This window comes from Triticum aestivum, chromosome 4A, assembly GCF_018294505.1.
Source record: "Triticum aestivum cultivar Chinese Spring chromosome 4A, IWGSC CS RefSeq v2.1, whole genome shotgun sequence".
In the NCBI taxonomy this organism is placed as follows: domain Eukaryota; kingdom Viridiplantae; phylum Streptophyta; class Magnoliopsida; order Poales; family Poaceae; genus Triticum; species Triticum aestivum.
Window position 1 is genome coordinate 474025745 of NC_057803.1, and position 22803 is coordinate 474048547.

The 22803-nt window shown below is 43.5% G+C and overlaps 1 protein-coding gene across 2 annotated transcripts; it reads left to right on the forward strand.

Moving 5' to 3' along the window:
• The first annotated feature begins 17513 nt into the window (after positions 1 to 17513).
• Positions 17514 to 21884, forward strand: LOC123086455 (uncharacterized). 2 transcript variants are annotated; one of them, XM_044508218.1, is made up of 3 exons: positions 17514 to 17798; positions 18139 to 18372; positions 18463 to 21884. In XM_044508218.1, exons 2-3 carry the CDS (start codon positions 18255 to 18257, stop codon positions 21450 to 21452), a joined length of 3108 nt encoding a protein of 1035 aa, XP_044364153.1. In that variant the 5' UTR covers positions 17514 to 17798; positions 18139 to 18254; the 3' UTR covers positions 21453 to 21884. The 2 variants fall into 2 exon arrangements, with proteins under 2 accessions (XP_044364153.1, XP_044364154.1); XM_044508219.1 differs by having other exon boundaries at positions 18181 to 18372.
• Positions 21885 to 22803: the final 919 nt, after the last annotated feature.

Sequence of the window (22803 nt, forward strand, 5' to 3'; positions counted from 1 at the left end):
GGGAGGAGGCAGGCGCGCGCCGGCTGCAGCGGGGCAGTTGCAGAGCGCGACCGGATGGCATGGTCGCGTGTGCGGGGGCGCCCAGGAGCTCGTGGGCGTGCGCTGGGGGGAGCCCAGAGACGGGCACGGTCAGGGCCGCGGGCGAGCACGCGCCGAGCGAGCTTCGGCCATGGCGGCGCAGCGCGGGGACGACCTCAACGACGACAAATCAAAGCAGGGAGAGAGAGGATCCAGGAGAGGAGCTCACAGCGGTGCTTGTAGGGACAGGCAGCGGGCTCAGGAGTCTCCGGTGGTGGTGAATTGAAGATGGCCGCCTGCGATGCAGAAGGTTGGCGACGGGGTTCGGTCGCGTCGTCTTGGTGCACCTCCGGAGGCGCTCATCGGTGTAGTGGAAGAAGACCCTGAGGCAGACCTCGCAGGCACGACGTGCTGGCAAATCAACGGCGGTGGCCGCGGTTATGGGCACCGCACGGCGACCGCGGCGCTCGGCCTCGATCCAGATTGAGAGAGAGAGGCGAGCGAGGGAGGAAGGGGAGGGGGTCGAGTGGGGAAAATGGCAAGGGACCGAGGCGCCAGGGAGTGGCCTTATCCCCCAGTCGGCGTGGCAGCGCGGGGCACCGCACCGGGTCCGGCGGGGACGAGCGGTGTGGTCGGTCGGTCGGTCGGTCGATTGAACAGGAGGGAGAGAAAGGGGTGACCGGGGAAGGGGGTTGTGGCCTGTGGGCCAGTGCCGGCATGGCCTGCCTAGTTGCTAAGGCCCGGGGGGTGGGGCTTTACTTCCTTTTGCTTTTGCTTTTCTTTATTTCTTTTCTATTTTCTTTTAAGTACCCTATTATTACAGTTTTGTAAAAATAAACACTGGCACCTAAATTTGTATTTATAAATATACTACTGCCACCTTAATTCTCAATCCAAAATAAAATAGTTTAATATTTTATAAATTTATAAAAGGCTTTTAATAATTGTTTTGCTGCTGTTTTATTTATCTTTAAGCATTTTATAACAAAGTGGTTTCTTCACCATATTTACTTATGAATTATTTGGCACATATAGAACATTTTAGTTTTAAATGTTTAAAAACTTTTGTAGTTTGCCTTTAACTCAATTTTGAATTTGAATCGGTTTTGAACTAATCCGAGATTAACTACAGTGATAGAGGTGACGTGGCATCATTAGCAGGGAATTACTGTAGTCTAATTATCTGGGCGTCACATTAGGCATGTATTCCGTAAATAGTCATACGTGCTTATGGAAAGAACTTGCATGACATCTTTTGTCCTACCCTCCCGTGGCAGCGGGGTTCTATTGGAAACTAAGGGATATTAAGGCCTCCTTTTAATAGAGTACCGGACCAAAGCATCAACACTTAGTGAATACGTGAACTCCTCAAACTACGGTCATCACCGGTAAGTATCCCTATTATTGTCACTTCGAGGTTAACGGATCATAACACATAATAGGTGAATATAGACTTGCAAGATAGGATCAAGAACTCACATCTATTCATGAAAACATAATAGGTTCAGATCTGAAATCATGGCACTCGGGCCCTAGTGACAAGCATTAAGCATAGCAAAGTCATAGCAACATCAATCTCAGAACATAATGGATACTAGGGATCAAACCCTAACAAAACTAACTCGATTACATGATAAATCTCATCCAACCCATCACCGTCCAGCGAGCCTACAATGGAATTACTCACGCACGGCGGTGAGCATCATGAAATTGCTGATGGAGGAAGGTTGATGATAACGATGGCGACAGATTCCCCTCTCCGGAGCCCCGAACGGACTCCAGATCAGCCCCCCGAGAGAGATTAGAACTTGGTGGCGGCTCCGTATCGATAAAACGCGATGAATCCTTCTCTTTGATTTTTTTCTCCTCGAACGTGAATATATAGAGTTGGAGTTGAGGTCGGTGGAGCACCTGGTGGCCCACAAGGCAGGGGTCGCGCCCCCACCCTCGTGGATAGGATGTGGCCCCCCTGCCCTTGATTCTGTCGCTGGTATTTTTATATATTCCAAAAATATTCTTCGTTGATTTTCAGGTCATTCCGAGAAATTTTATTTCTGCACAAAAATAACACCATGGCAATTCTGCTGAAAACAACGTCAGTCCGGGTTAGTTCCATTCAAATCATGCAAGTTAGAGTCCAAAAAGGGGGAAAAGTGTTTGGAAAAGTATATACATTGGAGACATATCATCTATCTCTACATAGATAGATCTTTTCTACATCATGTCATCGTTCTTATTGCATTACTCCGTTTCTCCATGAACTTAATACACTAGATGTATGCTGGATAGCGGTCGATGTGTGGAGTAATAGTAGTAGATGCAGGCAGGAGTCGGTCTACTAATCTTGGACGTGATGCCTATATAATGATCATTGCCTGGATATCATCATGAGTATTTGAAGTTCTATCAATTGCCCAACAGTAATTTGTTCACCCATCGCTTTGCTATTTTTCTAGAGAGAAGCCACTAGTGAAATCTACGCCCCCCGGGTCTCTTTCTCATATTATTTGCCTTTGCATTCTACTTTTATTTGCTTCTATTTTCAGATCTACTAATCCAAAAATCCAAAAATACTTTGCTGCACTTTATTTCATTTGTGATCTATTTATTCAATCTATTACAACTTTTTCCCATCACACACCAATTTCTGGCACCATTACCCGAAAGGGATTGACAACCCCTTTAACACGTCGGGTTGCGAGGATTTGTTATCTGTGTGCAGGGGTTGTTTACGTTGTGTTGCTTGGTTCTCCTACTGGTTCGATAACCTTGGTTTCATATCTGAGGGAAATACCTACCGCCACTGTGCTGCATCATCCCTTCCTCTTTGGGTAAATACCGACGTAGCTCAAGCGACATCAAAAGGAAATTCTGGCGCCGTTGCCGGGGAGGATCAAGTCAAGATAGTCTCCCGGCCACGTGCCAATTTCTGGCGCCGTTGCCTGGGAGGATCTTCAACATATACCAGGTTTCTAATCACAAATCTCATCTCCTCACAATTTACATTATTTGCCATTTGCCTCTCATTTTCCTCTCCCCCACTTCACAAAAAATTGTCGTTTTATTCGCCCCTCTTTTCCGTTCGCCGTTTTCTTGCCAGATCTATCTGAGTTCTTGCTTCCTAGCCATAATGGCTAGTGTTCCTACTCCTCCTTTGTTACCAGATTTCGAAGTACTTTACTTCAAGCAAAGACAAGGAGAAAATTTGAAATATGCTTGGTATAGGCTTATGGAATCGTATCGTATTTCCAATCTAAAGGGGGACGCTAAGGTTTTGCTTCGTAATTTTTACATATGACTGTCTTTGCGTCATAGACAACTCCTAGATTTTGCTGCCAAAGGGAATTTTATTGAGCTTGATGCCAATGCTGCCTATGAAATTTTAGAAGGAAATTTGGGGATTCCACCTCAAAAGAAGGGGTTTACTTTCACCCCAGAGGGGGTTCAAATGCTGGACAAACTTGGTGATTTGCATAGACACATGGTTGAATTACAAACATATAATGAACCTCTCAAACATCTCAATGGTAGTATCAATCACATGAATACCCTTATTACTCTTTGTAACAAGCGATTGGGTATTTTGGATCTAAAGATGGTTTATTTATCGGAAAATTTGGGGAAGCGTAAAGAGCCTCCCGGGTTTGAGAAAACACTTACAAAAGTTGCTAAAACTTTGGAAGACAAAACTTAGATCCTTGCTTTATGCCTAGCTAATGGCGTAAAACTATAGCGCTTGTTGGGAGGCAACCCAATGAATAAAAATTATTTTTGCTTTTTGCTTCCTGTTTTTGAGTGTTAGAACAATTATGCTACTGTTATGATTGTGTTTTTATCTTTTAATTAGTGTTTGTGCCAAGTAAAGCCTTTAGGATCTTCTTGGGTGATAGTTGTTTGATCTTGCTGAAAAAACAGAAACTTTTGCGCTCACAAAAATAATTTTCATGTTTTATCAGAGAGCGATAAAATACCCATTCCACTTGCAGTGGATCAATATACAAATTACTCAGGCTATCCTAATATTGCAGAATTTTTGGAGTTACAGAAGTATTTGAAATAGTCAGATTGCTACAGACTGTTCTGTTTTGATAGATTCTGTTTTCTTTGTGTTGTGTGCTTGTTTTGATGGCTCTGTGGTTTTCTTTGATGAGTTTTTGCCATAGAAAAGTTGGAATACAGTAGATATAATACAAGAACAAAATATGAATTGGTTTGATATAGCACTTATAGTAGTGATTTATTACTCTTATACTAACGGATCTCACGAAGGTTTATTTTCCGGAAAATTTGGGGAAGCATAAAGAGCCTCCCGAGTTTGAGATGAGATGGTGTTGTTGAAGATGTCGATGGAGATTGCCCTCACCAAGATGGGAGAGTTGTTGGTGATGATGACGACGATGATTTGCCCTCCAGGAGGGAAGTTCCCCCGGCGGAATCGCTCCGCCGGAGGGCAAAAGTGCTCCTGCCCAAGTTTCGACTCGAGGCGGCAGCGCTCCGTCCTGAAAGTCTTCTCCTTATTTTTTCTAGGTCAAAATGACTTATATACCAAAAGATGGGCACTGGAGGTGGGCCTGGGTGAGCACAACCCACCAGGGCGCGCCTGGGCTCCCTGGCGCGCCCAGGCGGTTTGTGCCCGCCTGGTGGGCCCCCTCCGGTAGTTATTTGCTCCAATAATTCTTAAATATTCCATAAAAAATATTCGTGAAGTTTCAGCTCATTTGGAGTTGTGCATAATAGGTAGCCTGACGTAGCTTTTTCAGGTCCAGATTTCCAGCTACCAGAATTCTTCCTCTTTGTGTATACCTTGCATATTATGAGAGAAAAGGCATTAGAATTACTCCAAAAAGCATTACCATGGATAAAAACATTATAAATAACAGTAAGAAAACATGATGCAAAATGGACGTATCAACTCCCCAAGCTTAGACCTCGCTTGTCCTCAAGCGAAAACCAAAATTGAAGAACATGTCGACATGCTTTGAGAGAGAGGTGTCAATAAAACAAAATACGGACATAGAAGCATCATGTTGATTATTATAACAGCAATACAATTAAACATAAGACTTTTATCATAGAACTTTTATCATATACTTCTCATGGGTAAGTAACAATTCATCACACAATCATGTTCTCAGTCAACTTTGCAACTATAATTCATCATCTTTTCAGGAAGAGTCACTTATTGGAGCCTTTAGGCAAGTCCACATACTCAACCATCATATGGTCTTCTATGATTGCTAACACTCACCGCATACACATGAGCAAAACATTTCAACCGGACACATAGAAATATAGGGGCTTATAATTTCGCCTCCCAACGTATTCACCTCAAGGGTGATGTCAACAATAATAACTCATGCTATCTATATTCAACTGGACATATGTGCCTAGATCTTTCCTCACCACATGATGCTTGCCAAAGGAGAAAAATTAAAAGGAATAGAAGGAAAACTTTGACTCTTTGCATAGAAGTAAATACATAAAAGTAAATAGGCCCTTCGTAGAGGGAAGCAGAGGTTGCCATGCGCTTATTTGTTTGTATGGTCAACCCCTTAATGCAAAAGAATGTCACATTACATTTCCCCTTGTGATAGCGACCTTTATTATGCAGTTTGTCGCTTTTATTCTTCACCGTCACAAGTTCATGCAACGCTCAATTTTCTCTTACACTAAATGATATCACACTTTTAGAAGCAGTTTTTATTGCCTTTTTGCACCGATGACAACTTACTCGAGGGATCTTGCTCAATCCCTAGGTAGGTATGGTGGACGTTTGAAAATAAGATTTGGGGTTAAGGGTTTTTGGATGCACAAGTAGTATCTCTACTTAGTGCGGAATTTTTGGCTAGCAAAAATAGGGGGCAAGCACCACATGTTAAAGGATCTATGACAATATGACTTCTATGTGAATATAAAAAACATAAACCATTAGGTTGTATTCCTTGTCCAACGTCAACAATTTTAGCATATAATATTTTGATGAGGGCTCACAATTACAAAGGATTTCCAGGATAGTATATTTATATGTGAATCTTCTCTTCCCTTATTAATTCTTTCATGAGTTGCATCATTGACTAATGCTATGTTTGTCAATCTCTAATAATTTTTTCTACTCATACTTTTCCGAGTTAATACCACTTCTATTACATAAACTTGTCCTGGTGGGAACAAGTTCATACAAGAATTTAAAAACCCCATAAAAGTAGTACACAAACTTTTGCTAGCGGAACATCTTAGTCCATTTTCGTCTATTCTGCCGGTGCACCGTCTCTGCTGTTATAACGTATGGAACCGGCTCCATTTGTCAGTTCCGCACACAAAAGAATAAAATAGTATGCAGCCGGATTCGAAACGAAGACCTCGTGCACTCAGTCTGCTTGCCAAAACTGCAACGCGCTAAACACTCTGACAAAAAACACTTGTTGTACAAATTGGAGTTGCAACCTTTATAATATTTTATTCACGTACAGTTTACACTCATAATTTTTTCTTAAATACGAAGAGTTGTATTCTCCACTAAAGATACATTCAGTGATCCATTTGAGTATGTATGCTTCACGTTTGAGCCAGGGTTTCTTGTACATGAGCCGGACCACGATGCCGTTGTTCACTAGCTTCGATATATGAACCACTGGCATATATTCAACGACCGAGACCAAATAACCGGGCCAGCTAACATAGCTATATTTCTGTGCTGGCTACATTGAGCAGATCCGTCATCCCGCCGATACAGTCACTATCCCACAACACAACACTGTCCCCTTCACAGGAGGTGAGGCAGACCGGGGATGATGTCAGTGGGAGGCAGAGAAACCATGGTTTTGGGGTAGCGTCCACTGTAGGGAATCATTTTCTCATAATTCACCATCAGTAACCATAAATCATTGGTTGTGTGCATCATTCGATGTAGAGGCACAATTGGGCCGCCTCTTCTTCCGGCATGGCATCGAAGTAGCAGGGAGGCGCGCTCACCCACTCACGGACCTCGTCGGTCCATGATTAGGTCTCCTCCGGCCAAGAGGGGGGGGGCGCTTGCACGTGAGAGTTGGATCGTGCTTCGGCTCCGGCTCAGCCTTGAGCTCGACGACGGGCGGCGCCGACAGCGGTGGCGGCACGAACAAGGGTGCCTAGACAGAGTCCCCCGCCGCAGACAAAAGGGCTTGCTCCATCCCATCCTAATGGTCGTCCTTCTTGAGTCGGCTCGTCTCCAGCGCGTGCTGCAGGGCCTCCTCGAGGGTGGCTTGGTACTCCGCCTCCACCTCCTCTTCCTCCGGCTCTACCCTAAGGGGCGGCGGTGGAAACAAGGGGTTGATGTGGACACTTCACCTCCGTTGCTCCTCGTGTTCGAGGGCAAATCAGGCCTTCCAGTTGGGCGAGTCAATGGCATACTCGGGCATTCGCCGCTGCGCTGGCGTGAGCTGCGCCTAGCGCCTGCGCACCTCCTCGTCGTGCGCCCGCTGTGACCGCAGAATCGCCAGCACCGGGATCTGTTACAGATCGAGGTGCCAGTGGCGCGACAGCGTCATGTCAGGGTAAGGCAATGACTGCCTATACTCCTAGTGCCACCACGTTTGGTGCACCGGGATGTGTAGACGCTACCGACCTGGGTGGGAACGCGCCGGTGGTGGAGGAGGAGGGGGAGGAGGAGCACGGGAGGATGAGGCGCCGGGGTGCCCTTGCCCTTGTCGCTGCCGGAGCTGTTGCCGAAGAGGCCCATTGCTAGGGTTTAGGTTGTCGCCGGCAAGGAAGCACGAAGGGGGTGGTGGGGGCCAGATGTGGACGGAAGTGGATGAGGCCGCCCCCTTCCCCGCACACGTGGGTTAAGAAACAACGTTTTCACTGGCTGACCAGTGGACCTGGTGTCTGTGGTCGTCATAAATTAGATGACGGGCGGTAGTTGTGTGGCCGCCAAGTGGGACCGCGGCGGACACCGATGGGACACGCGGCGCGTCCGCTTCGCGTCCGTGCCGATGCATTTCAGGCGCAATTTTGGGCCGGAAATGGGTTCATGCGGACGCAAGCGAACGGTTTTTCGAAATGGGTCGGTGCGTTGGGCTGGTTTTTTTGTCTGTGACGACTCAAACGGACATGGGTTGCCCCGTTGGAGTTGCTCTTAGGCCCACAAAAAGTAGTTGTATTAAATAGGAGTACATATTTCTTTTAGGTATACCGATCAGTGATCGGTTGAAGTGTTCTCGTGCCGTGCGCGACCAAAGACTATAAGATGTGCAGCTCTGTTTGGATTGACTCACGCCTTATGTTGGGGTGGTTAGCGCGCTGCTAGTTGCAAGCTAACTTGTGCGCGAGGTCTGCGGTTCGAAACCCCTCAGCTCGCTATTTTGTTGTTTTGGTTTATTCTTTCTTTGTGACACTAACATACGGGCCCGGTTTCACGTCAGCAACTGTAGAAGCATGTTATAACGGCAGGAGATGACGCACCGGCAGAATAGACGGAAATGGACTAAAATGTTCTGTTAGCAAAGTTGTTGTACTACTTTTGTGGGGTTTTTTAGTTCTTGTATGAACTTGTTCCCACCAGGACAATTTTATGCACTACAAGTGGTATTAACTCTACTTTTCCTTATGTGGTGTCATCACCTACCATAGGATTAGCATATGATATTTTCTTCACCTATTTAGTTCCTTTCTTTTATTCTTTCTTATTTCTTTTTCTTTTATTTGCAAACATGAAAGTAAAGAAAGCAAAAACTCAAACTAACTTTATTATATAACTTGCACACGATTAGAAGGATAGATCACTAAGCAAACTCTCAAAGAAGAAAGGATCGAACTAAACTTTTATTCATCTAAAGCAAAAGATCGAACTAAAATAATTAAAAGCAAAAAGATAGTGGGGTGATACGATACCAGGGCACCTCCCCCAAGCTTGGCGGAAGCCAAGGGGAGTGCCCATACCCGATACTCAGTTCTCTTTTGGTGGTGAAGAAGATGATGGTGATGATGACAATTGTGCCTTCAACTTTTTCATATTATAGTCGAGGAGAGCAATTTCCTCCTTTAAATCATCGACTTCCAACTCCAGCTTCAAGATCTTGTCACATAAATCCCCTTTGCATTTCTGCCTAAAACGAAAAGGAATAGATTGGATTTTAGACCAGTTAGCTCTCTTGGGAAGACTTGACTTCTTGAATTCCATGCGCATATCCCCAGGTTCAGGTAGAGGGACATCCTCCTCCTCCGAGCTTGAATCATCGATCTTCATTAAGTGAGCATCCTATTCGTCATCTGTAGTTCGACCATAAGGGGATAGGTCCCCATAGGTCTTTGGGTCAGCAATGAGATGTGAGACATAACACTCTCCGTCAGAGTCTTGGGACGACATATTTCCAGAACTGCGCAGAAAATAGCGAGAAAAGAGAACAAAGGATTTTCTCCGCCATACGGTGATCAACAGGTTCGGGAAGTGTGTGTATATATATATTATCTTGGAGGACCAGCATACGGAAGAAAAACGAAGTACGAAAGGTGTCCCAAGTGGGCACAACCCACCTGGGCGCACCAGGCTGCCTGGCGCACCCTGGTGTCTTGTGCCCACCAGGGGACGCTTCCTGGAAGTTTCTTTATTTCCAAAATTTTAAATATTCCAAAACTGATAAAACATATTTTTGCGGATTTTTCGAAGTCCATTTACTTACCGTATCACGTACCTCCTTATTTTCATGATTCTGGAGTGTTCCGGAAGGACTCTTTTATGTGTTCTTCCGGTGTCAAAGTTTGGATAACATTACTTTCAACATTAATGGGCGTACCTGAGATATAATGCTTTATTCATTGCCCATTGACAACCTTCAGGTTAGTACCTTCGAAGTTATTTATTTTGATGGCTCCAGATCGGTAAACCTCCTCAATAACATAGGGGCCTTCCCATTTTGAGAGGAGTTTTCTTGCAAAGAATATGAAACGGTAGTTGTACAAAAGAACATATTCTCCTAATTTAAACTCATGCTTTTGGATTCTTTTGTCATGCCATCTTTTTACTTTTTCTTTGAATAATTTTGCATTTTCATAAGCTTGGGTTCTCCATTTATCTAAAGAGCTAATATCAAATAACCTCTTTTCACCGACAAGTTTGAAATCATAATTAAGCTCTTTTGATGGCCCAATATGCTTTATGTTCTAACTCAAGAGGCAAATGACAAGCTTTTCCATAAACCATTTTATATGGAGACATACCCATATGATTTTTATATGCTGTTCTATAAGCCCAAAGTGCATCATCTAATTTCTTAGACCAATTCTTCCTGGACCTGTTAACAATCTTTTTGCAAAATTAATTTTATTTCTCTATTGCTAAGTTCAACTTGACCACTAGACCGAGGATGATAAGGTGATGCTATTCTATGGTTAACATCATACTTGGCAAGCATTTTACGGAAAGCACCATCAATAAAGTGTGAACCACCATCATTCATTAAATATCTAGGGACTCCAAACCTTGGGAAAATAACTTCCTTAAGCATTTTAATAGAGGTGTTGTGATCAGCACTACTAGTTGGAATAGCTTCTACCCATTTATTAACATAATCAACAGCAACCAAGATATGTGTATACCCTTTAGAGGAAGGAAAAGGTCCCATATAATCAATTCCCCAAACATCAAATGGTTCAACAGCAAGTGAATAATTCATAGGCATTTCTTGACGCTTACCGATATTACCTATTCCTTGGCATTCATCACAAGATAAGATGAACTTACGGGCATCCTTGAAGAGAGTAGGCCAATAAAATCCAGATTGCAATACCTTGTGAACAGTTCTATCTCCAGCATGATGTCCTCCATAAGCTTCGGAGTGACATTTCCGTAGGATTTGTCCCTGTTCATGCTCAGGTACATAACGTCTAATAATGTCATCTACTCCTTCTTTATAAAGATGTGGGTCATCCCAAAAGTAATGTCTTAAATCATATAAGAATGTTTTCTTTTGTTGGTATGTAAACCTAGGTGGTAAATATTTAGCAACAATATAATTAGCATAATCAACATACCAAGGAGTATTATGAGCAACATTTATTGCAGCTAACTGCTCATTAGGAAAACAATCATCAATAGGTAGTGGGTCATCAGGAAAATTTTCAAGCCTAGACAAATTATCAGCTACTGGGTTCTCAGCTCCTTTTCTATCATTGATATGTAAATCAAATTCTTGTAACAAGAGAACCCATCGAATGAGTCTAGGTTTAGTATCTTTCTTTTCCATAAGATATTTAATAGCAGCATGGTCTGTGTGAACAGTTACTTTGGAATCAACAATATAAGGTCTAAATTTATCACAAGCAAACACAACTGCTAAGAATTCTTTTTCAGTAGTAGCATAATTTCTTTGAGCACTGTCTAGAGTTTTACTAGCATAATGAATAACATTCAGTTTCTTATCAACTCTTTATCCTAGAACAACACCAACAACATAATCACTAACATCACACATAATTTCAAAAGGTAAGTTCCAATCAGGTGGTTGAACAATAGGTGCAGAAATTAAGGCTTTCTTTAGTGTTTCAAAGGCTTCTGAACAATCATCATCAAAAACAAAAGGGATATACTTTTGCAAGAGACTAGTAAGAGGCCTAGAAATTTTAGAAAAGTCTTTGATAAATCTCCTATAGAAACCAGCATAACCTAAGAAACTACGAATAACTTTTATATCTTAGGGACATGTCATTTTCTCAATTGCATCAACCTTAGCTTGGTCCACTTCAATACCTCTTTCAGAAATTTTATGACCCAAGACAATGCCTTCATTAACCATAAAGTGGCACTTCTCCCAATTCAAGACAAGATTTGTTTGTTCACAGCTCCGCAAAACTCGATCAAGATTGCTTAAACAATCGTAAAAAGACTTCCCATAAATAGAAAAGTCCACTAGGGCATCTCCAAAGCGGATTCTCAAACCTCCACTATATGTCCGGACCACAGTGTCTAGTCCACTTTTGTCATACAACAGGGACCTGTATATGTATGTTTAGCAGTTTGGATGTACGGATTCCTGTATCCTAGAGACAAACATGGGGGCTTTACCGAAGTCCGGACACACACTTGACCAATCACATGCATGGTCGCCCTCTCTCTCTCTCTCTTTCTCTCTCTCTCTCTCCTCCCAACCACACATGCATCGTCCCCCCTCCCCTCTCTCCTCCCAAGAGGAACTAAACCACAATTATCCCACCACATGCAATGTCTTCACCTACTGTTTCTTCTCCCAACCGAATACTTTGTGATTAGCATTGGATGGCTCCCTCCTGCATCTTGTTTGCAGACCACGTCCGAATAGAAAAATGAATATATACCGGAGACATTTGAGGGTCAGCTTTGGAGATGCCCTTATAGCATCTCTAGCAGATCCCATAAAGCTCGCGGGGCCGCATTTTTTCGGCGGTTTTACGGGACACGCGAAAATGACGGCCCGAACAGTTCCGCTAAAAACGGCCTGACCCTTTAAAGTTTTATGGGAGGCCCGTAAACCGCCCCCGAATCCCACTCATATACTGATTTAACCGCTTTTAGGGTATCCATCCGCCATTTCCCTTATCCTCTCCGCCGCAAATCCTCTCTACTTTAGCGAGAAATCCCTTTCCTCCGGTAGCCGTTTGCGTTGCACGTAGCCACTATAGCAGATCCATGATGTCGTGCGCGGGCGATGGAAGGGGTGGCCGCGGTGGCGAGCCGCCTCACAAGCACCGCAACAATGGTGAGTCGGGGAGCTCCTTCCTCCGCCCGTCTGTGGAGGAGTGGCACCATGCGCAGGCGCGCAGGCGCGGCGCCGGCTCCCGCAGTGCTGACGCACGGGCGTGGAGCAGCTTGAACTACCTTGACCGGATCTTTGATCTTGCGATCCAGCGCCTTCGGGAGACCGAGCACGCCTGGTTTGATACGAAGGAGGCGGCCGCCGCTAGGGACGAAGCTCCAGCGGCTCGGGCGGGCACATTGAAGGAGGAGTACTAGTCTGAATATCAAGTAGAACTTCGGTTATGTTTGTGGGATTTGTTCTGTCTTCGCGTCTGCCTTACCGTAAATTTTGTTTATAGGATACAAAGGGGAGTGCCCATAACTGATACTCAGTTCTCTTTTGGTGGTGAAGAAGATGATGGTGATGATGACAATTGTGCCTTCAACTTTTTCATATTATAGTTGAGGAGAGCAATTTCCTCCTTTAAATCATCGACTTCCAACTCCAGCTTCAAGATCTTGTAACATAAATCCCCTTTGCATTTCTGCCTAAAATGAAAATGAATAGATTGGATTTTAGACCAGTTAGCTCTCTTGGGAAGACTTGACTTCTTGAATTCCACGTGCATATCCCAGGTTGAGGTTGAGGGACATCCTCCTCCTCCGAGCTTGAATCATCGATCTTCATCAAGTGAGCATCCTCTTCGTCATCTGTAGTTCGACCATAAGGGGATAGGTCCCCATAGGTCTTTGGGTCAGCAATGAGATGTGAGACATAGCTCTCTCCGTCGGAGTCTTGGGACGACATATTTCCAGAACTGCGCAGAAAACAACGAGAAAAGAGAACAAAGGATTTTCTCCGCGATACGGTGATCAACAGGTTCGGGAAGTATATATATATATATAAATATATATATATATATATATATATATATATATATAATCTTGGAGGACCAGCATACGGAAGAAAAACGAAGTACGGAAGGTGTCCCAAGTGGGCACACCCCACCTGAGCGCACCAGGCTGCCTGGCGCGCCCTGGTGTCTTGTTCCCACCAAGGGACGCTTCCTGGAAGTTTCTTTATTTCCAAAATTTAAATATTCCAAAACTGATAAAACATATTTTTGCGGATTTTTCGGAGTCCATTTACTTACCGTATCACGTACCTCCTTATTTTCATGATTCTGGAGTGTTCCGGAAGGACTCTTTTATGCGTTCTTCCTGTGTCAAAGTTTGGATAACATTACTTTCAACATTAATGGGCGTATCTGAGATATAATGCTTTATTCATTGCCCATTGACAACCTTCAGGTTAGTACCTTCGAAGTTATTTATTTTGATGGCTCCAGATCGGTAAACCTCCTCGATAACATAGGGGCCTTCCCATTTTGAGAGGAGTTTTCCTGCAAAGAATATGAAACGATAGTTGTACAAAAGACATATTCTCCTACTTTAAAATCATGCTTTTGGATTCTTTTGTCATGCCATCTTTTTACTTTTTCTTTGAATAATTTTGCATTTTCATAAGCTTGGGTTCTCCATTTATCTAAAGAGCTAATATCAAATAACCTCTTTTCACCGGCAGGTTTGAAATCATAATTAAGCTCTTTTGATGGCCCAATATGCTTTATGTTCTAACTCAAGAGGCAAATGACAAGCTTTTCCATAAACCATTTTATATGGAGACATACCCATAGGATTTTTATATATTGTTCTATAAGCCCAAAGTGCATCATCTAATTTCTTAGACCAATTCTTCCTGGACCTATTAACAATCTTTTGCAAAATTAATTTTATTTCTCTATTGCTAAGTTCAACTTGACCACTAGACTGAGGATGATAAGGTGATGCTATTCTATGGTTAACATCATACTTGGCAAGCATTTTACGGAAAGCACCATCAATAAAGTGTGAACCACCATCATTCATTAAATATCTAGGGACTCCAAACCTTAGGAAAATAACTTCCTTAAGCATTTTAATAGAGGTGTTGTGATCAGCACTACTGGTTGGAATATCTTCTACCCATTTATTAACATAATCAACAGCAACCAAGATATGTGTATACCCTTTAGAGGAAGGAAAAGGTCCCATATAATCAATTCCCAAACATCAAATGGTTCAACAGCAAGTGAATAATTCATAGGCATTTCTTGACGCTTACCGATATTACCTATTCTTTGGCATTCATCACAAGATAAGATGAACTTACGGGCATCCTTGAAGAGAGTAGGCCAATAAAATCCAGATTGCAATACCTTGTGAACAGTTCTATCTCCAGCATGATGTCCTCCATAAGCTTCGGAGTGACATTTCCGTAGGATTTGTCCCTGTTCATGCTCAGGTACACAACGTCTAATAATATCATCTACTCCTTCTTTATAAAGATGTGGGTCATCCCAAAAGTAATGTCTTAAATCATATAAGAATGTTTTCTTTTGTTGGTATGTAAACCTAGGTGGTAAATATTTAGCAACAATATAATTAGCATAATCAACATACCAAGGAGTATTATGAGCAACATTTATTGCAGCTAACTGCTCATTAGGAAAACTATCATCAATAGGTAGTGGGTCATCAGGCAAATTTTCAAGCCTAGATAAAATATCAGCTACTGGGTTCTCGGCTCCTTTTCTATCAATGATATGTAAATCAAATTCTTGTAACAAGAGAACCCATCGAATGAGTCTAGGTTTAGCATCTTTATTTTTTATAAGATATTTAATAGCAGCATGGTCTGTGTGAACAGTTACTTTGGAATCAACAATATAAGGTCTAAATTTATCAGAAGCAAACACAACTGCTAAGAATTCTTTTTCAGTAGTAGCATAATTTCTTTGAGCAATGCCTAGAGTTTTACTAGCATAATGAATAACATTCAGTTTTTTTATCAACTCTTTGTCCTAGAACAACACCAACAACATAATCACTAACATCACACATAATTTCAAAAGGTAAGTTCCAATCAGGTGGTTGAACAATAGGTGCAGAAATTAAGGCTTTCTTGAGTGTTTCAAAGGCTTCTGAACAATCATCATCAAAAACAAAAGGGATATCCTTTTGCAAGAGACTAGTAAGAGGCCTGGAAATTTTAGAAAAGTCTTTGATAAATCTCCTATAGAAACCAACATAACCTAAGAAACTATGAATAACTTTTATATCTTTGGGACATGGCATTTTCTCAATTGCATCAACCTTAGCTTGGTCCACTTCAATACCTCTTTCAGAAATTTTATGAACCAAGACAATGCCTTCATTAACCATAAAGTGACACTTCTCCCAATTCAAGACAAGATTTGTTTGTTCACATCTCCGCAAAACTCGATCAAGATTGCTTAAACAATCATCAAAAGACTTCCCATAAATAGGAAAAGTCCACTAGGGCATCTCCAAAGCGGATTCTCAAACCTCCACTATATGTCCGGACCAGAGTGTCTGGTCCACTTTTGTCATCCAACAGGGACCTGCATATGTACGTTTAGCAGTCTGGATGTACGGATTCCGGTATCCAAGAGATAAACATGGGGGCTTTGCCGAAGTCCGGACACACACTTGACCAATCACATGCATGGTCGCCCTCCTCTCTCTCTCTCTCTCTCTCTCCTCCCAACCACACATGCATCGTCCCCCTCTCCTCTCTCTCCTCCCAAGAGGAACTAAACCACAATTATCCCACCACATGCAATGTCTTCACCTACTTTTTCTTCTCCCAACCGAATACTTTGTGATTAGCATTGGATGGCTCCCTCCCGCATCTTGTTTGCGGACCACGTCCGAACAGAAAAATGAATATATACTGGAGATATTTGCGGGTCAGCTTTGGAGATGCCCTTATAGCATCTCTAGCAGATCCCGTAAAGCTCGCCGGGTCACGTTTTTTCGGCGGTTTTACGGGACAGGCGAAAATGACGGCCCGAACAGTTCCGCTAAAAACGGCCTGACCCTTTAAAGTTTTATGGGAGGCCCGTAAACCGCCCCCGAATCCCACTCATATACCGATTTGACCGCTTTTAGGGTATCAATCCGCCATTTCCCTTATCCTCTCCGCCGCAAATCCTCTCTACTTCAGCAAGAAATCCCTTTCATCCGGCAGCCGTTTGCGCTGCGCGCAGCCACTATAGCAGATTCATGATGTTGCGCGCGGGCGATGGAAGGGGTGGCCGCGGCGGCGAGCCGCCTCGCAAGCACCGCAACAATGGTGAATCGGGGAGCTCCTTCCTCCGCCCGCCGGTGGAGGAGTGGCACCGTGCGCAGGCGCGCAGGCGTGGCGCCGGCTCCCGCAGTGCCGACGCACGGGCGTGGAGCAGCTTGAACCACCTCGACCAGATCTTTGATCTCACGATCCAGCGCCTTCGGGCGGCCGAGCACGCCTGGTTTGATGCGAAGGAGGCGGCCGCCGCTAGGGACGAAGCTGCAGCGGCTCGGGCGGGCACATTGAAGGAGGACTACTAGTCTGAATATCAAGTAGAACTTCAGTTATGTTTGCGGGATTTGTTCTGTCTTCGCGTCCGCCTTACCGTAAATTTTGTTTATAGGATACCATAAACGAAATTTGCTAGACGACGGTTTGCGGGGTACGTGAGAGATGCTCTTAGATTTGTAGATGCTCTAGATTAGCTGCCCCCTTAAAACCCGCGTCCTTTTGAGCTCTTGACTTGTCCACGTGCAATTAATTACAAACACACATTTTCCAGCGAGTAAACTGGCGTGGTCAAGTGGTCATGCCGCCAAGCAGACAGCACCGTGCCTTGTCTCATCCCCAAAACACAGCATCACACACCACCATTTCCTCCCCCTCGTCTCCCCCCTTTCTCTTGGCCCCCCTGCCATGGTCTCCTCCCTCCCCCGCCCCCCTTCTCTCTCCTCCAACTTTCACCAGACAGCCCGACCCTGAGCTCAGCTGGACATCACTGACGCCATAGCCTCCTTTTCCCCCTTTCGCTTTTGCTCCATCTCTCTCCTCCTCCGTGGCCCAAGATTCACCGCCCCCCTTGCGATCCCTCCGAGTTCGCTCTCGCCTGGGGAGGCGGGAGGAGGAGCGAGACATTGCGGCGTGAGATGATCTTCTCCGGTGCCGTGGTCTTACGAGCACAAGGTTCGTGTTCCCTTTGCGCACGGCTGTAGATTTTTTCTCCCCTTCCTAGATCTGCAAGCGCTCCCTGATCGATTCGGTTGATCCGTGGTCCATGTGATTTCTTGCTGCCATGTTTTTTGATGCGACAGGTGGCGTTTTTTTTTCTCTCTTTATACATATATCTATATTCTTGAACTTGAGCTAGCTGTTGTTGACTAAATGAATCTATCAAAAACAATCGTCTGATGTCTATTTTTCTGGGAAAGAAAATATATTGTGGTGGAGTTCCTCCTTGCTGCATTATCCTTATTCCTTGATTAGTGTATCCATTCTTTGTAACAATAGATTGTTTTGATGCCAGAGAGTGGAAGATAACTGTGGTGAAGTTCATTATTGTCATCAGGGGGTGATGTTGGTACCTTTTCACTGAAGTGCATCTACCTTCTGTAACCGATATACTGTGGCGGTGAGGAGATCATGTCCATGGAAGCTCAGAATCTTCGGTTCGTCAGGTGCCCCAAATGCCTCCAGCTTCTCGTGGAGTACCCGTCCATTCCGGTTTACCAGTGTGGTGGCTGCGGCACCATTCTTAGAGGTATAAATCATAGGATCTATCCTTCTTGCCTGGCTAAGCAGTATCTCTATTTTTCAGACTTTTTTTATAGTCCTTGAATATTTGATGCAGCGAAAAATCGAGGTGCGCAAGTAACTCAGCCTGATTCGGTATCCGATGAACAGAACAATTTTCCACACAGCTTGGAAGGGTCCCCTCAGACCAGCAAGTCTATTTGTTCCGATGAACTGAAAGTTGTCTCTGCTGATATGCAGCCTAGTGAAAATTTGGTTGAGGGAAATATTTCCTCTGTCGGCAAGCATGCCATTTCCGGTGAGAATCTTAACACAGAAAGGACTATGTCTGTTGGAGAGAGTGCAGCATCTGGCGAGGTTGACGGTGAGGAGAATTGTTCCCTAAGTGTTGGCAATGCCCGAGACCCCGAGTTTATGATCGAAGAGGCAGATGACAAAGGTGCCACAGTTAATTCTAGTATGAAACTAATAGAAAATGTACAGAGTGTTGAAATAAGTGAAGATGCAGATGGGGAAAAGGGTTGTATTATGGATGATGCAAACGATGCTAGTGTTGCCAGCGAAGCTGAAACTGTCCATAGCATCGCAGGTGAGGAACTGGGAGATGATTCCGGTAAAAATGTGATAGGAGAAATAGAGAGCATGTCTGAGCAAAAAAATTCTGCTGGCAATAAAAATATGAACTGCCATGAGGCAGCTGAGACAAACAAATTGTATGAGGATGATGGGGCTAAATCCATTAACATGGTGGCTCGGAGAGAGGAGAGGTTGCAACCGTATGGGGGTTTATGTTTTGAATCTTATGAAGATCTGATTGAGGAATTGGAGAGGTCTTTATCATTAAGTGATGATGAGGAAGACTTTTTGGATGTAGCAGACAATAATGGGCTTAATGATGCTCTGCATAATCAAATTGGTAGCCGAAGGTTTTTGTCAGGGGGCAAAATGAATGATAGCCCTCGAAGTGATCCTCATGGTCGATTGATTGAAGAACTGGAGAGGTATTTCAGTGATCCAGAAGAACCGTTAGAACATCATATTGCGGTTGCAGACAAAGTCATTCAAGATAAAATTCATGTGAAGGAACATGATAAGGATCCTCAATTCCTGGTTAATGAAAGTGCAAATGCTTTCAGTGATGCAGATGAACTGTCAGAACATCATATTGGGGTTGCAGACACAGACACTCGAGAGAAAATTCATGTGAAGGAGCATGATAAGAATACACAATTCCTGGTTAATGAAAGTGCAAATGCATGTGAAGCTGATGGCAAATATGTACAATCTGAACAAAATTTTGAAAAGAATGAGCTAATAGCTTATGGCACTAAAGAATTGGAAGAGGGTTGGACTGGAGATGATAATAAGATCGTCTGTGTTCATGGGAATGAGCATTTCGTGCTTACAAACACAGACAGTCCAGACACAATTCATGAGAATGAGATTGATAGGGATGCGCAATACCTGGACACTGGAAGTGCAAAGCCATGTGAAGGAAGCATCTCTTCCTTTGGTGACGGACATCTCAAATCTGGACAAAGTTTCCAACAAAACGAGCTAACAACTGAAGGCCCTAAAGAGAAGGAAGATGGTTGTATTGAAGATGACAATAAGATCAACTGCTTTCATGCGAATGAGCATGCCGTGGTTGTAGATAAGGACGTTGCAGAAATAATTCATGAGAATGAGCATGATAAGGATCCACAGTACCTGGGGACTGAAACTGCATGTGAAGAGGACATCTCTTCATTCAATGACGAACATCTCAAATCTGGACAAATTTTTGATCAACATGAGGTAACTTCCAATGATGGCACTGAAGAACAGAAGCAGGGCCGTACGGAAGATGACAACACCACTCTATGTGTTCAAGCTGACAATCCAGTAGCTGATGCTGGGTTTTCAAGCTTGTCAAATGAGAGGATTCATTGCAACCCAACTAGCTTCACTAAGAAGAAAGAAGAGATATCATGCAGGTACAGAGATAGTCTACTTCGTCAAGGACTTTCTCTTGATTCTGAAAACTTCAGGTCAATCCGAAACTTTATTGAATCACAAATGGATGGGACCTCCAGTTCTCTCTCAAGTGGGTCACCTAGTCAAGGGGATTTGTCGATAAAAACATCAAGTAAGTTCAAGACTGTTGATCAACTTGAGCGCCTCAAGAAGATGGATGGTCTAAGAGATCAGCTAAATAGGCTTTCTAGCAACAAGGGCTTGGAGAAAAGGTATCAGAAGAAAGACCTGGAATACCAGCCACAACAACTGAATACCTATGATGTTGAGCAACAGTTTCGAAGTGTTGATACTGATTCCATCCCAAGTTCTTGTACTCTAGACTCCTATTATGGTCATGGAAAGCCACCAAGGTACCCCCCGCCAAATCCTTTCTCACCACCCCATTCATGTGCACACTGCCATTTTGGACATGTGCAAGCGCACATCCCGCACAACTTTGATGCTTGGGAGTTGAATTCATATTACCAATCCTCACAAGCTGGTAGCTCAATCCCTGACCACGATTCGCTCAAGTCAAGCTTCAAGGAACAGAAGCGTGTGGTGAGAAAGCATATTTTGCGGCCTTTGTCAGGTGCTTCACCATATACCGTCTGCAACAGCTGTTTCTTTTTGGTTCAAATGCCATCAGATATCTACATGTCAAAAAGAAAGATTGGGAAAATGCAGTGTGGTAAGTGCTCCAAGGTTATTGTATTGTCTGTTCCTGCTGTAAATCAAGCCAATGCAAATGCCAGTAAGGAACTAACCCAAAAATTAAGCAAGGCTGACAACAGAAAAGTTGCTAGAACTGAGAGTGCTTCTTATCCCGTCAGTGTAAGTGAAGAATGTGGAGCATCTTTCACAAGAAGCTTGTCTACTCGAGCTGGACCATCCCTTGCTGCCACACAAAGTAGCAAGAAGGTTTCAGACTCGGCACTTCATCTACTCATGGGGTATGATTCAGCAAGCCAGTTGTTACGTCACAGCAGGGCGTTTGAGCGTCGCAGCAGGGTGTTCGATGATGGGTATGAAAGCTTTGAGTCAATGGTGCCGGTGTCCAACCGAGTGGCCAGAAGAAAGAACATGTGATGTTTTGCACTGGTATGTCAAGCCTCTGGCTACTTACAGGTCACAGTTTTGAAGATAAACGGGCAGCTTTCCTGCAAATAGTTTTGATGGATTTTTCCTAGGCAGCTCTAGCCTATATGAAATCATTTGGTTTGTCGAAATTCTTTTTTATGGTATATATATTGTTTACTCTTGGTGTAAGTTGTTTATTCTTGGTGTAAAGTTGTCCATATTTGGGGGTATAATAAGAGTTTTTAATGTTACACTCGTCCACACTAGTATTTCAGTTCAGGAGATTATCATTTATTGCTCAAGTAGAAAGGTATGATAACTCTTGCGTCTTGAAACAGGATTATGAATTCCTGACATGACAAGTGCTGCAAGGTTGACATTTGTCAAATTATTCCTATTGATGCTCACCTCTTTTCATATTGCAATTATTCTTTTCTTTTACCCGCAATTTCTTTTTCTTTTTCTGCAATTGCATATTTCCCAGTAACCATGTGTTACATAAAAAAAAACATGTGTTTAAGTGACGGGTTTATCATCTTTTGTTGCCCATGCATGTTATGATGTGCATGAGGGGTTCCAGGCAGGCCATGTGGCTCTGTCTTTGCATGATGCATCCTGTCTCTTGATGATTGCAAATGGACAAACCTGTTACAAGTTGCTATTGGCACCTGATCATAATGTTGGGTGTTGGAGGTGTCTCTGAGCAGGCTAATGTAGCCATTCCTGATGGAACTATTTATTTTAACCTGAATCTGACCATCAACACATGGATTGGACAGACATACTGCCAAATCTGGAGTGTACTTCTACTGTTTAACTAACTAATCATAGGCTAGAGGCACTGATCTGCGTTAATAACCATATCATAAAATTGCAGTTTGTGCTCAAGAATATTTTCTCTTCGCAGTTTACAGTAGCACAAGGCATGTTGCATTCTGGATGGCTGTCTGACAAGACCATGGCCAGGTTCAGCCAGTGTGTTGTTTTGTCAAGTTATTACCACTTGCGTTGCTATTCCCATTTCCATATTTGGCATTGACATGTTCTTCCCTGAAGCCAGATTCAGCTGTCATTTGATTAACGGGTGCTCTTGCAGGCATGATCGTTCACATTTTTATTTCTTTCTTGGACTTGGAAGATCTTTCTGTACTTGTCTTTTTTCCGGTCAGAAGGGGCTTAAACCCCCTGCTCCATTTCATAAAGAGACAAAACCAGCACCAACAAATCCTCTAACCAAACTGCAGTTCCAGGAACTAGAAAACTAAAACTAAAGAGAACTAAAACCAGCACTCATCCTCAGTTCACATCCAGAAACTCACACCTGCCATTACAACTCAAGGTCACAAGGACAAACATGAAG

Excerpts from the sequence above, each read along its gene's own strand:
- LOC123086455 (XM_044508218.1), top strand. The coding sequence starts at position 18,255 with ATGTCCATGGAAGCTCAGAATCTTCGGTTCGTCAGGTGCCCCAAATGC. Across the intron at positions 18,373-18,462 it reads CTGCGGCACCATTCTTAGAG|CGAAAAATCGAGGTGCGCAA; the intron begins GTATAAATCATA and ends TATTTGATGCAG.